Genomic DNA, 15,425 nt, shown 5'->3' on the forward strand with positions numbered 1-15,425 from the left:
ATAATTCAGTTGGCAAAGTGCTTGCCATGTGGGCATGAAGATCTGAGTTCCATTCAGGTATAAAGCTGGGCAGGGTGGAAGGTTTGGTTTGCCAGTGCTGAGACAGGCTGACACATGCCTGGGGCTTGCTGGCCACCCAGCCTAACTTAGTCAACAGAGTTCAGGACAGAGAGGAATGTCTCAGAAATCATGATGGATGACTCCTGAGAAATCACAACTGAATTTAGTCTTTAGACTGGTGGTTCTCAACCTGTGGGTTGTGACCCCTTTGGGGGTCGCAGAGCAGATATTTATATTAAAATTCATAACAGTAGCAAACTTACAGCTGTGAAATAGCAATGATGTAATTTTATGGTTGGGGGTCACCACCACGTGAGGAACTGTATGAAAGGGTCGCAGCGTTAGGAAGGTTAAGAACCGCTGCTCTAGACTCCACACAAGTGTGCACCCACATGTATGCATAGCTTTAACATGTGAGCATGCACACATAAACATATAACATATGGTTAAGCATCATTTAAGATTGTAGAAAAAAATCTGGAATGAAATATTTATATTCATACTATATCATGGAAGAAAAATTTTTAAAGTAATGTTGTATTTGTAAAATGATTGGTGACAAATTTAAAATATATATATTTATTTATTTATTCATTTATTTATTTATTTATGTCTGTTCATGTGTGGGTGGGTACAGCCATGTCATAGCACTTAGGAAATCGGATGACAACTTGCAAGAATTGTTTCTCTCCACCACATGGATCCTGAGAGTCAACTGTAGTAGGCCATTATGTTTGGCCTACTGATACTCGCTGAGCCATCTCAAAAACCCCAAAGAAATAATATTTTGAAGGATAATTTGTGTGTGTGTGTATGTGTGTGTGTGTGTTGTATGTATGTTTATGCACACACATATACATATATCATCCAAAAGTTTTGTTTGAAGCAAAATAAACAGGGAGTATAGAAGGGGCAAAGAATTATGGAAGTTCATTGAAGGTGGTTGCTAAAGAAGCTTAACGTGAAATTATGAGCTCTCATACAATAAGCTTTCCCTTGTGAAGAGCTATTTAATCACTCATCAAACATGTATTATGAACATGGTTTCAGTCTTCTATATTTTGTCGAGGGGAAGAAGACTTGACTAATAATCACGATCACTCCTTTTTAGCAATTCAAATATATAACAAACATTCATCATTCTTAATTAACAGAATTAAACTAGATCTGAAATTATGATTGTAATGAATCACAAGTTATCAGCAGCTATTCTGTGTTTTCTAAACACCTGCATTCATTTACCATGATCACTGAGTCTGTATGCCGGCTAGAACATGTTAAGCAAGCATTGTTTGTATAATTTAATTAGATATGTGCCACAAACTCAGAAGCAAGGAACATAAGCCTGTCTCATGTTTAGATCGGGAACTAATACAGAGAACAGTACATAGTTAAGTGTACACTAATTTAAAGATGTCCTGCTGAAGTGATTTAGGGTTTTTTTTTAGAAGCCAGTGACTGGCTTTGCATGTAGACTCAAAAGGATAGTATTGTCTCATATAAAACTTTCCTAAATAGTGTCCCTCTTCATGTAAATAAGCATTATTCTTATTCTAGGTGAATCTACTATAAAGTTTTCATATTTTGAACTTTTTGTTGTCATTGTTTGTATATTTTCTTTTGTTTTGTCTCTCCGTAAACAAAATGATCTCATTCTTTTTCTTCTTTCGAAGTTTTAAAATGAAGGTTTTACTATCTGTAACTACTTTTATAACTCAGCAGTTTGAGTGATAGGTTATCACCGTATAGACCGGGCTGACCTGGAACTTGGCTATGTTGACTAGACTGACCTCTAGCCCTAGAGATACCTACGCCTCTGCCTCCTGAGTGCCGGGATTAAAGGTGTACAACACTTTGCCCACCAATTTAATGATTCTTTTTAATGTGGCATTTTATTGTCCTATTGAAAATTTATTTACATTTTAAATTAATGCTCAAAGTATTAGCTATCATTATTACATTTTTAAACAATGTATATTGTAGTTACTTCTCACTTCTCCTTAACCCATAAGCAACACCCAATTGCCTTTTCTACCCTCCTTCCTTCTTCATAGTCCCTCCTTCCTCATAGCCTCTCCTCCCTCGTAGTCCCTCCTCCCACATAGCCCCTCCTCCCTCGTAGTCCCTCCTTCCTCATAGCCCCTCCTCCCTCGTAGTCCCTCCTTCCTCATAGCCCCTCCTCCCTCGTAGTCCCTCCTCCCACATAGCCCCTCCTTCCTCATAGCCCTTCCTCCCTCGTAGTCCCTCCTTTCTCATAGCCCCTCCTCCCTCGTAGTCCCTCCTTCCTCATAGCCCCTCCTCCCTGGTAGCCCTTCCTCCCTCGTAGTCCTCCTTCCTCATAACCCCTCCTCCCTGGTAGCCCCTCCTCCCTTGTAGCCCCTTCTCCCTCGTAGTCCCTCCCATCTCCTTTCTGCTTTCAGGTCTTTGATGTCCTTTTACCCTCTCCCTACCTTTCCTCTGCCTTCTTTCACCTCTCTAATGTTCTTCATTCTAGTTACTTCATTTTCATCCACATGTACATACTTTAGGACACACTATAAACTAGGATCAGTCTATGAGAGAGAACATGTGGTTTTAGTCTTTCTGAGTTTATTTTTTTTAAAAATGCATAAAAATTAGATCTATAAATTGACAAGTTTTAGGAGAATTATGACAAAAACAAATAGATGACTGACTTTTTTTCCTCAGTCAAAAGATTTTTTTTAACTGAGTTTTCCAAAGAGCTAAGAAGAAATATTTCTTTCTTTTTGGAAAATCCATTTGGTGAAATGTCATCTATTTCTTTTCTTTGCTGTGTCACTTCCAGCTTTTAAAACATTACCACCATTATCCAGCCAGGGAGCAGAGTGCTCTTATAAATGAGTTTTGCTGCAAAACAAAATCTGACTAATGGGAAACTGTCATGGGCCACCAGCCGAAGAGCTGGCAGAGACCACAGAAGCCATTTGGAGATATTCCACCTTTAAGAAAAAAACTGGAAAGTGGGCATCAGGAGACCTCGTCTATGCGATATTAGCCACGGCAACTCTATGTATGTGGTAGCATGCATTTCAATTGAATGGAGAAAAGCACCAAATGAGGTTTTAATGTTTTATTCATGGCTACCATGAGTACAGAAGGACCACGTATTTATCTTAATCTTGCAGAATATTCAAAATCATTTTTAAATAGGCCGTCCTCTACCTCAGCCATAACTTTTCAGCAAGTTTACCACAGACTAAGAGTTTTCTCTGTCTCTCTCATATTTTTAAAGCCCATAAAGTAAACTGGCAGAATATTTTAAATGAGATAGTTGATGCCTTTACAAAGACACGGGTGGTAATTGACAAAGCAAGATGGCCCCAGCTTGGAAATCACTACCAAGAAAAGAGTCAAGTGAGCATGTCTAGAGGAGGGAATTGGGAGGAGCAGGCTCAAATGCTCATGTGTTCTTTAGATAATGAATGCTGCTCTAGGGAGAGTGAGTAGGAAAGTAATCAAGAGAGATGGCCTAGTGTGTTGTCTAGAGTAAAACACAAGGAACCCATATTAAAATAAACCAACTGATACCAGTTATGAAGCAAATGAGCCAAAGCTCTGGGTGATGGGGGATGGCTTGGACAGCCAAACTTTGTTCCGTCTCTTCAGTTCCTGGTCAGGTTTAAGTACATGGCTACTGATAAGTGGTTTTTTTTGAGGAAGGTTCTCTTGGGGTGTTTTATTTTGACTCATGAAGGAACAGATATGAAGGAGATAAGCTGGTTTCTCTGGAGTCAGTCACTCCGTTGGATAGAAGCTGGACTTCTGCTTGGGAACCAAGTCGTCCTTCCTCAAAATCTGTGTTCTTCTCTATTGCCCTACATTGCTCTCCCCAGGAAGGAAATTGATTGTTCAGGAAAACAAGACAAAACAAAACAAAAACAAAAGAAAGAAAGCTGTTGTCCCATTTTCATTTTACCTTATTTATTTTATTTTTTTTTAATTAAAAACAAAAAAGAAACAAAAGACAGACAAACCTAGAAGGGTCAGAATGGAATGCCTCCATTTCAGTTGGAATGAGGAGAGCCTGTGTTTCACTGTGTTCACGGGAGCTTGAAACACAAGATTAATGTACTTTTAGGAATATTAGTATTAACTTTTTAATGGTAGATTGAGTAGTTATATGTGTTTAATAAATTCATAAGTATTAGGATGGAATTGTATCAGCTCATGGTGTTTATGATATTCTTGATTGGTGATGACAGTCAAGGACTCAGTGAGCTACTTAAAGCAAAGCTACTGAGTGTATCAGGTAACCTTCCTCAGACAGATACATAATGACCTTGTGATTTTGAGAAGACCAGAAGCGCTATACATGCATATCTACATATTTATTGTTCTAGGTCTTAGGATTAATATGATTTATATATCTCTATAATCTCATAATGAGCCTTTAGGATTGCAGATTTTTACTGAAATCCAGACCACTGATTAATACAAAAACCAATGGTGATGGAGAGAACAAGTGCATTCTCGGCAGATTCTCTGTGACAAAATGTTTTGTACAATAAATCAACTAAGAAAAATGAAAAACAAAAATTCAACAAAAGAAAGCAAGAACAGGGGGTTGAGGATTTAGCTCAGTGGTAGAGCGCTTGCCTAGCAAGCACAAGGCCCTGGGTTCGGTCCTCAGCTCTGGAAAAAAAACAAAAAAAAAAACAAAAAAACAAAACAAAACAAAACAAAAACCAAACAAGAAAGCAAGAACAGTTATTAGGGGGAAAGTACATGAGTGAAGCTTTCAAACATCCCTTCTTTTTTCATATACACTAGACTATGCCTCATCTGTATACATTAACATTACACATATGTGTTCTTTCAGTGAAGAATACTAAAATGCAGACTGGGAGTCTTGCTGTCTGCTGTCACTTACATATGGAGATTTCTGAGGTAAATGAAGTACTGAGAGAGTGTGACTTTTGTACCTCTTCCTATTTCCCTCTAATATCATATCTAATATCAGATTATTTATCTTCCTGAAACAGCTTTGGGAAGAAGTGGGGGTTGAAATGAATGTTTCTGGTCCTCTCTAAAGTGATCCCTTTGCATCCGACTCTCTAGATTTCTTGTTTATTCTTAAAATTACTGGATTTAGCCCATTCTAATTGAATTCAGATTTCTCATTATCGTTCAAAGGTATCAAACTAGAATGACCCAGTTGAGAATTTGTTTTCTATGGAAATAGATTCATTATTTGAAATATGCCACTTTGGAGAATTAGAACCTTTTGGAATTGTTTTGTTTTGTTCTCTTCTGTTTAGTTTTTGCTTAGTTTTACAGTGGATGATGTTTTCCAGGTATTAGCAATCTGCAATGCAATCCCAAGGTTTTCAACTTCTCGGTAATGTTTTAATGTCTCAAATTTGCACCTTCTAGCTACCAAACGGTGTCAGTGGTGGGTTGACTGGTTTGTACTTGAACTTCTCATCCATTAAAGTTTACTTAAACCTGGATTATCAACAGGAAGCAGTGTAGTGCCCCCTGTGGTGAACTTTTAGAATAGCCTTTACAGGCAAACATCTTCCTTTGAAAATTGCAGATTTAGAAACCCAAACATTTTGATAGGAAAGAAAAAGTATTTAAAAAGCCAGTAATGTCAATAGGTTAATCCCTATTGCTGAGAATGAGACATTCAGTAAGTTTCCCTGACATCAGGACCCTTGGACATTAGGGGAAAACACAGGCTTACTAAAGTCCCGGCACTCAGAGGATGGTGAGTTTTGCAGAGAGGGGTCATGCCTTTCCTAATGGGAAAGTTGCCACGTGGTTTAGCACAGACTGGGAAAGGTTGCTGAAGAGCTCTATCATAGGAATCCTCAAGCTGATAAAAGTCAGTGTTTTGGAGGCACTGAAAGGTCTCTTTAGAAAAATAATGAGTCACGAATTAAAACCACTTCACTTGTAAATCATAGTACCAGTCCAAGCCGGCTAAGGAACTTTGAAATATTTGTCCTCAAAATGTTAGGACTTGTCTGCTATTTATCTTCTAGTTTTTGACAGTTTAGGGGAAAAAAATAAAAACAGTACAACGCTGTGCCTTTTTTGACATTCTAATTGGTACAGTCATTCTTCATCCTGGAACTATGTGACATTATAAAAATCTCGCTCAGTCTGAGCGTGGCATTGACCCTCTGATATTCTTTGATAGGTTCCTTTTAAATGGGCGAGTAAACGAACCCATTGTGCGGCTCTGCACTCAGTCAAAGCTATTCCACGTCATCTTATCTGAAAGTGTATATTTTATATATCATTTATTATGTGCCTTTGACCAAGAAGGACAGCTTTATCTGGGCCTTTTCAAGTAGCTATTTACGTTACTCTTCTACTGAACTTCTGTCCTAATCCTGGTGTGGTCAGTGCTAGCAACCTTGGCTTACATTTTCTTATGCCAACATCGAATTACCCATAGGAGTTTAGGAACAATAGGATTCTTTTAAAAGTAATTATAATGCGAAAATTCTCCTGTGTGTTCTTACTAAGTTAATTCAGATTTGCAGACCTAACACCCGTTCTTGTTTTGAATAGTGTCTCTGGCCAGAAGGCACAAGGGAAACTTCATTCATCCCTTGGTTGCTTCCAACTTGTCACCCTGGCCTTGCTTGAGAGACTGCTCTTGGAGTCTTGTCAGATTCACTATGCTGTGCATTACCTTCTCTATAGAGAAAGGTCCTAGTTAGCGACACAGGCTCGCCCTGTGATCCAGCCATCTTTCTGCTTTCATATCACAACTTGCCCAGCTAATTGCAAAGACCCTCCTCTTCTGCCATATTGGGTAGTGAGTTCATTTCCCATGTTTCATGGTCTGCTTCATGGCCCCTGACAGCTTTACTGCCCCCTAATGCCTACATGCCTACTCTGGGTTAGGTAGCATTGTATATACATACATTTACATGCATTTATACTTATTTTAATATACATAACATTCCCTATGCCTAAGGTATCAGAGATAAACAGCTTTCTAGGAAAGATACTAGATGGGGAAGAACTATTGTCTATTGAAAGAAAGGAAAAAAAAACTTCTCATGTTGTTTCCCACCTCACTTGAAAACTTAAGAGGATTCATCTTAGACCAAAGTCATTGGTCCCAGTCATGTATGAAATTGCTCCAATATGATTTTAATAAAATATGCCAAGAACTATGAATGGAGGGAAACAATATCAATAGGCAATTATGAACGAATATTCCTTGGGTCCTCTTTCTTAGTAGCTGATCATGTAACGGAGCTAATATATAAGCAGGGCTTTTGGTCCCCAGTGCACCATGACCCTCTGCCCTGCATATTGTGAATAGCAGTACTCAGTGCTCTGTCACTCAACCAAGGAAGAACATGACAGTGTCAGCGATGGCTTCCCCTCCTTCTCATTTATTTACAGTACTTTCCGGTTCCTACTTTTTCCATCTTAAAAAAAAAAAAATGGTACACTAGTCTCTGGAAAAATAACCCTTATGTTGTAATTTATCAGGTAACTAATAGATATAATAAGCAGTGACTCACCCCAAAATATTATCTTTTATTTTGTTATCTTTATTGTGTTAATTTTATTAGGGTTCCCATGACTCTAAATTTCTGGCGTCTAATTTGGTAAAAGGTCTGAGAGTTAGCTTACTATCTCTTAGAGATGTACTTTGGGAGATAGCCCAACAAATGGATATGGTAAGAGATTACTATTATTTACCTTGTATTTCTATGTGATTGGTGATTTTGGCTTTATCTCTTATTTGGCACATAACTGTAAGATCCAATGTCAGCGTGAGATTTGTTGGTATATTATGTAAAGATCAACTGAGGGAAATTAGCATATCTACCATATTAAAGATTTATCATTTCTTTGTGATGTGGTCAGAATGTTCTCTCTGGCTGTTTTGGAAAGTACAGTACATTACGGTTAACACTATTTCTCACTGCACAGCACAATGCATAATTCCCTACTCTTCCATTGAGCACTTTGTACCCCTGACCCAGCCTCTCTCACCTCATGGTCTATCACCTCCTATTGAGGACTTCCTCCACCCTCCACCCCTACCCTCTCTCACACACTAGCCATTGGGAATGTGAAACAAATAAGATGAGTCCAGGGGAATAGATCAGATAGAAGCACACTTGTGAAGTAAACTTGCTTCTATAGTAATAGGACAGTCACAGTAAGTTTGGTGGAATAAGGTAGGACCTAGTCTTCTAAGGAGCTGTGGGCAATGCCAAAATGCCTCAATTGCTTTGGACATCTGATGGTAACTGTTATTTATACATTTCACCTCTATAGAAACGTATCCTAGCCATCTAGGAACATCTAGGAACAGACAGTGTTTTAATATGAAGCTTTAGGAAGAATATGACCATTATGTAGTTTCTAAGACTGTTAAAGACAGGACAGTCATGTCCCATGGCTGGAAGGTCACTGGCTATAGTTTCCACCTCCTATTGCCCCTGTCTTAGCAAACCTAGGGAAGCACAGTGCTCAAATACCCAATGAAGAGGCAAGTTACCCATCTTCTATGTTGCTCACAGCCCCTCCTACTCAGGAGACTGGGTCCTGTCTTGTCATTGTGTGTTTTGTTCGAGCCCTCCCTCTAACTCTGTCAGCTCGTTGCTTCATTGTGATTCTTTCAGATAAAAAAATGCTAATCTCATACAAAACTAACAGGAACCTAAAAGAGTTTGCTTTCCAAAGTAGACGTCTCCCTAAGTACAACCACTGTGAGGCAAACCACGCCAGCACGCACAACAGCAGCTAAAAGTGATGCTCAGAGGTATTCTCTATGGACTAAAGAGGGATCGTGCGTGAGCTTGTTAATAAGGGTGCATCTGCGGAGATGCTGATGGAGCTCGGTGAGGTAGCCACACTAAGATGCTTTGAGATCCTGATTTTGACTCCACCCTTGATGGATTCCATTTAGAATAGTTGAGGGATTCATCTTCCACTGAGACAAACTCCACAAAAATCATTGTCATGTCTACCAGGGGCACCTCAGAAATTTCTCTGATTTCCAAATGTAACTCGGCCCGGGTCCAGTGGCAAGTGCCTGTGTGCCGTCTGGGTTTACTCACTACTGTGGCCCCTGGTCATACAGTGAACAGGGCCACCTGCTACCCATTCTAGCAGGAGATCTAATCCACTGGGAGAGAGACTGGTGAGAAACATGAAACAAGTAAGTCGGGCAGGTAATTACTGAAATTCATAAATACCGTGAGGAGACTACAAAGGCAATTATGAACGAATATTCCTTGGGTCCTCTTTCATAGTAGCTGATCATGTAACGGTGCTAATATATAAGCAGGGCTTTTGGTCCCCAATGCACCATTGAGGGACCCAATGAGGTTGAAGGATGGAGGCAGAAAGAAGCTCCTTTATGTTAGACAGTCTGGAAAGACTTTGACCACATGACATGCAAAGTAGGCAGTCGGTAAAATCTGAGTGGGGAACATTGGCTTAAAAAATATCTTAAGTGCTCTTGAAAATCCTTAAATGTCCTTATAAAAAGTTTCTGTTTCTTGGGCTTGCTTTATTTGAGTTTCTGTTTTCCTTGGTTGGGCTTCAACATTCTAGTTGTAATTGTGTGCGCAAGTTGTTTTTATTTTGCTGATGGTTCTCATAAGTGGCTGCCTCTGTAACAGTGTGGTATGGCGCTGTGAGGTAAAGTTGGTGACAATGTGAAAAATCATAGGAGTGTGCATGTCCAGGTGATAGGGTTTAATGTTTGGTTTATAAATAATTACTCTTTTTTTTTGTTATGTCACCATGATCCAATACTTGTGATGGTCTTTTAAATCATAAATTATAGAACAAAAAGAGCCTGATTTTATATAAATTTACATGCAGGATAATGATTCTAAATATAAACAAAAGAAGTTTGTACATTTTTAATTGTCTAGAACGTTTCATCACCTATTATAATTCATTTTTTAATCATGTACCCCGTGTGTGTGTGTGTGTGTGTGTGTGTGTGTGTGTGTGTGTGTGTACTCAAGCACGCACAAGCCACAGCAGGCACGTACAGATCAAATGCATGGCAAAACCACATGTCTACCTTCACTTTCCAGCTTGAGGCATGACTGCTGGTTTTGCCATTGCATATGGAAGGCTTTCTGGCTCTCTGAGCTTCTGGGAACTCTCCTATCTTAGCCCCTAATCTCATGTAGAAGCACTGGGATTAGAGAGGCTAGCTACCTCGACTGGCTTCTTTCACATGGTTTCTGGGTATCCAAACTGAGGACCACACACTTATATGGTAAGCTTTTTGCCCAGTCATCCATCCCCCAACCCTGTCCGCTATGAATTTTCATGCTAGTTTCTTAACTGCTCCAGTTATGTTGGATTCTAACAAGTCCTTCATTTCTAACCTGTGGTCTACAGTCTTAGTGAATATCCTGGTGTTTCCATCTCTGACATGGCAAAGTAAAACCAATTACTCTGGAATTTTCAAGCATGGTCAGGAATTGCAATGGAAATGAAAATTGCCAAGAGAGGATAGAAAGGGTGTGAGAGAAGAGAAGACAGATGCTTTGGGATGTGTCCATTCGTCCTTCCTTCCAGCTCCAACCAGGAAAATCCCTTCAGTCCGAGATCTTGACATTGTAGATGTAGTCATTTGGAAACAGTGCTTGGTGGTAACATTTGTCAAGTTCTTACCAAAATTCAGAAACTCCTAAGCCTCCTGTTCCAATATTAACATGGTGAATCTTACAAATAGTCTTTTGTAAGAAATGAGGCCAGTGTCACAATATTTTATATATGTAAGTATCTTGTGGCTCTGAGACCTTGAGTCACTTGCCTAAAGCCACTCTGATCGTGAGGACCCAGCAGGAGGTATGCACTTGGTGGTCAGGATCCATGCCAGTGAGTGTGGTTGTACATTTCCTTTTGTGGTTCTCATGGGACTGTTTGGATTTGGGATAGTTGACTAACAGTCTATGGTGATGATTAAATTTGTCACTACCATAAAAGTTGGAAATAATGTTCAGAGCCTGCCTTTCCCTGTCGTGGAGTTTCATGTTTTCTCTGAATCTTTTCCAGTAACCAACTCTCATGCCCCAATGGGAACTCACCATACAAAAGGAAGCAGTGGCCAGGCAGAATAGAGATATCATTTTCACAGGCACTGGCACTCAGTGTTTCTTGCTTTGCTACTCAGGTTTAATAATGCACATGTAGACATACACTTTGTAGACAAAAACTGTCTTTCCTTAGAATTCTGGGTTGAAACATATGTAACAGGTATAAAAATTCTCCCAGCTTGAGAAAACTTGGTGCTCCTGTAAGGAACACCATCATCTACACTGTAATGTAAATCAGTAGGATCCTCGCTCCTTCTTAACTAATGAGTTTTAGCCTCACCTTTTAGACACTGCCGTAAAAGATGTCAAGTAAGTTTGTAAGATACAAGCTTTGTTTTAATGTTTTTTTTTCTTTTAATTTTTTGAGCCATAGCCCTCTTCCCACTGCTTTTCCTGCTTTGTTTTGTTTCCAGACAGGATCTCCCTTGTTGCCTTGGCAGACTTCGTATTAACATCTTCTTGCATTCACCTCCTGAATGGAAGAGGTTGCAAACCCTTGGGTTTGCAGAGGCATTTAAGTACCTTCCAGTGAAAATGTGGCCGTCCGCGTCCCCAGGCCAGCTTTCTTTGCCTGGCATCATTTGAGCCAAAAGACTCTCTACTCTTTCTTTCTTCCTGAAGTCTTCATGTTATCCTAAGAAGAACATGGCGTGTTCAGTCTCAGCCCAGATTCCTCAGTCTTTCCGAAGAAAGATCCAGTTGTGAAAGACACAACCATAAGGAAAAAAAAATGTGCTTGCCTATAAGTAATCTAAGATGAGATCTAATTTCAGGAAGCGACAAGCACATTTCTGATAAGTGACCATTGCTGAAGGGAAGGAAGAGCCTAAAGTCGAATGGCGGAATGGTGTCCAAAACAGTCACGGGTCCCTGCGTCATTTTAGTAGATCAAGAGTTTGAAACACAGACATCCCAAAACCTTGCCTACCTGTACCTGTTTCGTAGTCATTATCTGGTCATGGTGGAAAATAGGGCTGTCCAAATCATTTAAACTGCATGTATTGATTTCCGGTTGTTTCACTGTAGATTCTGTAGAATGAATGTAAGCTTATGTCTGCTGAATAGTGAGCTTCAGCGTAGCTTAGTAACCTGTATGTGAGTTAACATAGTGTGTTAAGTTACAGCTTCATCCTATGAAGCAACATCCACATGATGTCGCTTATTTAAGCATAACATGCTTCAAAAGAATAGTGTGTACATGTACATAAAAGCAGATGGTGGTTGGAAAGAAAAGTGTTTAATCAAATGAATTTGAATTGAAGCTCCAGTTACTCACTTTTGGCAATGACCTTGTCAAAGTTCCTAACCTGTGTGCAGTGTCTCCTCCTGAACACAGAGTATGGTGTCCATTTTTGAAGATCCCAACAGTTATAGAAGTGATAAATACCTGCTAAAGGGAAAGCCAGATTCTTTCAAAATTTTTAGCTTAAAAATGAAAAATTTAGGAAATATCAGTTTCTAGTGATTTTATACAATCATAGTTCCTCAGATATATTTTAGGAAAATGTCTTAACAACTGATAATACATCTTACAGAAACATTCTTACATTCTTTTAGAATTTAAATTTGTCTCTTCCTTTCTTTTCTTTTGCAAAGCAATAATGGCCAGTGAGTATGGATTCACCCCTTGGTCATACAAGCTTGCCCCAGATCTCTGGCTTCGTCTTTCCCTCCTTTCTTTTTTTTTTTTTTTTTTTTTTTTTTTGGTTCTTTTTTTTCGGAGCTGGGGACCGAACCCAGGGCCTTGCGCTTCCTAGGTAAGCGCTTTACCACTGAGCTAAATCCCCAGCCCCTCCTCCTTTCTTACCTGTATGATTAATCTTATTCCATGACAGTGGTAGAAACAACTTATGACACATAAATTTCTTAATAGGATCTCATGTGAAATTGTTAACCATATGGCACCAGCGGCCAGGGCTGTTCTTATGACCACCATCTTCCCAGTGAAGGAGGAGACTGAATGCTAGAACCAGGTCTTCCACCAACTTCAACATCTTCAGCGAAGGACTTGGCTTTCCCATCTCAGTTTCCTGCTCTGAAATTTTTATTATGTAATTCACACACATGAGCTAATATTACTGTAAAATATATTTTATCTTTCAGTTTGCGGGGACATCCATGGACAATTCTTTGACTTGATGAAGCTCTTTGAAGTGGGAGGATCTCCTGCCAACACTCGCTACCTCTTCTTAGGGGACTATGTTGACAGAGGGTACTTCAGTATCGAAGTAAGTACACATGGTTTCCTCTTAGACGATCGTGGAGCACTGATCTCTTAGAAAGGAAGAGACATAAACACTTTGCAGAAATCTGGGACCTGAAACAATTTTAATACACTTAATGAGATACTCACTTTCCTGTATGCTTTGTATTCAGAGGGATGTCAAAAAAATGGTAAGACTTTTGTCTTTTGTGTACTTGACGATCTTTGAAGATTGGCAAACACAGTTTATGATTCTAATCAAAGTTGATAGCCTAAGAGGGCTTGAGTTTACATAACCATAGGCTAGAGTGAGAGAAGGTAAGCCATTTTCATTACTGGATTCAGAGCACTTGTGCATCTGTGTGAGGACACTGGTAGTTGAAGTATCCGGCCACCTGTCATCTGACTAGGTGATTTGTCAAAGACATTAATCAAAACAAAACAAAACAAAAACAAACAACCATTGAGCAGAGGTTCTTCTCCAGTCAAAAAAAACCCAAGGCTCTCTTGTACTCATCCGGGTTCTTTCTGGTACCTGATGTAATATCTCAGGAAGAGCCCAGCACTTGTATATTAGGAAAACATGATTTCCATAAAAGAAAAATTAGAAGCTAGAATTTATAGATCCCAGTTGACACCGTCCTCCTAAGAAAAACAAACAAATAAAAAGCAAAACACACCAAAAGTTAAAATGAAGGCATTGTTCTTACGCAATAAGTCAGTGTTACTGACTCTTCATAACGTTTACCCACAATCATCATATAGAGAAGTGTGTTTTAAAATATTTTAGTATTAGATTTACTAAAAAGATATTTAATGTTATCGCAGTGTGTCAACCTCAAACATAACAATTGAAGAGTTTGGGAATTTTGTTGCCTGCAATTGAAACCCTGTGTCTGTCTGTCTGTCTGTCTGTCTGTCTCTTATTATATATATATATATATACACACACACATAAGTATATACATATATGTGTGTCTAAATGTATATATGTATATACATATATGTGTGTACACATATATAATATAATATATGTATTTGTTTGTATGTATAAAGCTTTTATAAATGGACATTCACATATTTTAGGGTTTTTTTTTGTTTTTTTTTTACGGACAAACAGGTACACATGCACTGTGATTCAGACTGTAAAGAAATATAGAATATCTCCTTGCTCTCTAGAAATCTAAGTACAGACAAGGAAATATGATTATGAAAATCTAAATAGAACAAACCCTGGGATGGGTGGCTGTCTTGGGTTCAGGGTTTTTTTGTTTTTGTTTTTGTTTTTTCATGTTTTACTCTGATTTTCTCTCTGGGGATCAAAGCAGGACCTCACAAACACTAAAGAAGCCTTATAACACCAAGACACACCACCAGTTTGGTTTGCCAGCAAAATTTAAAGCTTTTGTATCTGTAGCCCCTAGCCATTTGAAATATTCTAAATGTCTACTAGTCAGAATCCGCTTAGAGCTTTATTTTTAAAAGCTTAAAAAGAGAAATCACCAACTTGCTCCTTAGAAGTTTTTTTTTTTTAAGATCTTTAGTCATTCTAGATATTCGAAGTAACAAAGTTACAATATCTTGTCTATTATGTTAATTTTGAAATTTAAAACTTACGCAAAGATTAAGATACCCAACTAAATGCTATACCATGTTGAATGTAGGTCTCACAGAACATTACAAAGTTCCGAGATGTGGTTGTCAAAAGTCCATCTTCAAAAATGGCTAAGTTAAACTGAGAGTACAGGCCCGGGACTTGTCGCATACACACAGAAAGGAAGGAATGTTCCATGTTTAATATGATCCATTTTGATCTGATTGTGACCTGTGAGTGTCTTGGCAGTAGCTGTGATGTGATTAGCATATTAATATAGAGCAAGTGTACACGCTTGTATATCAATGGTTCTCTACCTCAGGTTGCCATCCTTTGGGGGTCAAAGGACCTTTTTATAAGGGTTGCCTAAGATCATCTGCATATCAGATATTTGCATTATGATTCATAACGGTGACAGAGTTCCAGTACAGGCGTCACCAGAACATGCTATGTTAAGAGCATTGGGAAGGTTGAGAACCACTGGTGTATGTGAAAT

At 38.8% G+C, this 15,425-nt stretch overlaps 1 protein-coding gene across 8 annotated transcripts in view; it reads left to right on the top strand.

Moving 5' to 3' along the window:
• Ppp3ca (protein phosphatase 3 catalytic subunit alpha) overlaps positions 1-15,425 on the top strand; it is a 272,778-nt gene that overhangs the window by 187,251 nt on the left and 70,102 nt on the right. For all 8 annotated transcript variants that reach the window (XM_087616201.1, XM_087616203.1, XM_087616210.1 and 5 more), the window contains one exon: positions 13,236-13,360. In XM_087616201.1, coding sequence (XP_087472327.1) covers positions 13,236-13,360 — 125 coding nt within the window. The remainder of the gene's footprint in view (positions 1-13,235; positions 13,361-15,425) is intronic.

Source organism: Rattus norvegicus, chromosome 2, assembly GCF_021556685.1.
Source record: "Rattus norvegicus strain SHRSP/BbbUtx chromosome 2, alternate assembly SHRSP_T2T, whole genome shotgun sequence".
Classification (NCBI taxonomy): Eukaryota; Metazoa; Chordata; class Mammalia; order Rodentia; family Muridae; genus Rattus; species Rattus norvegicus.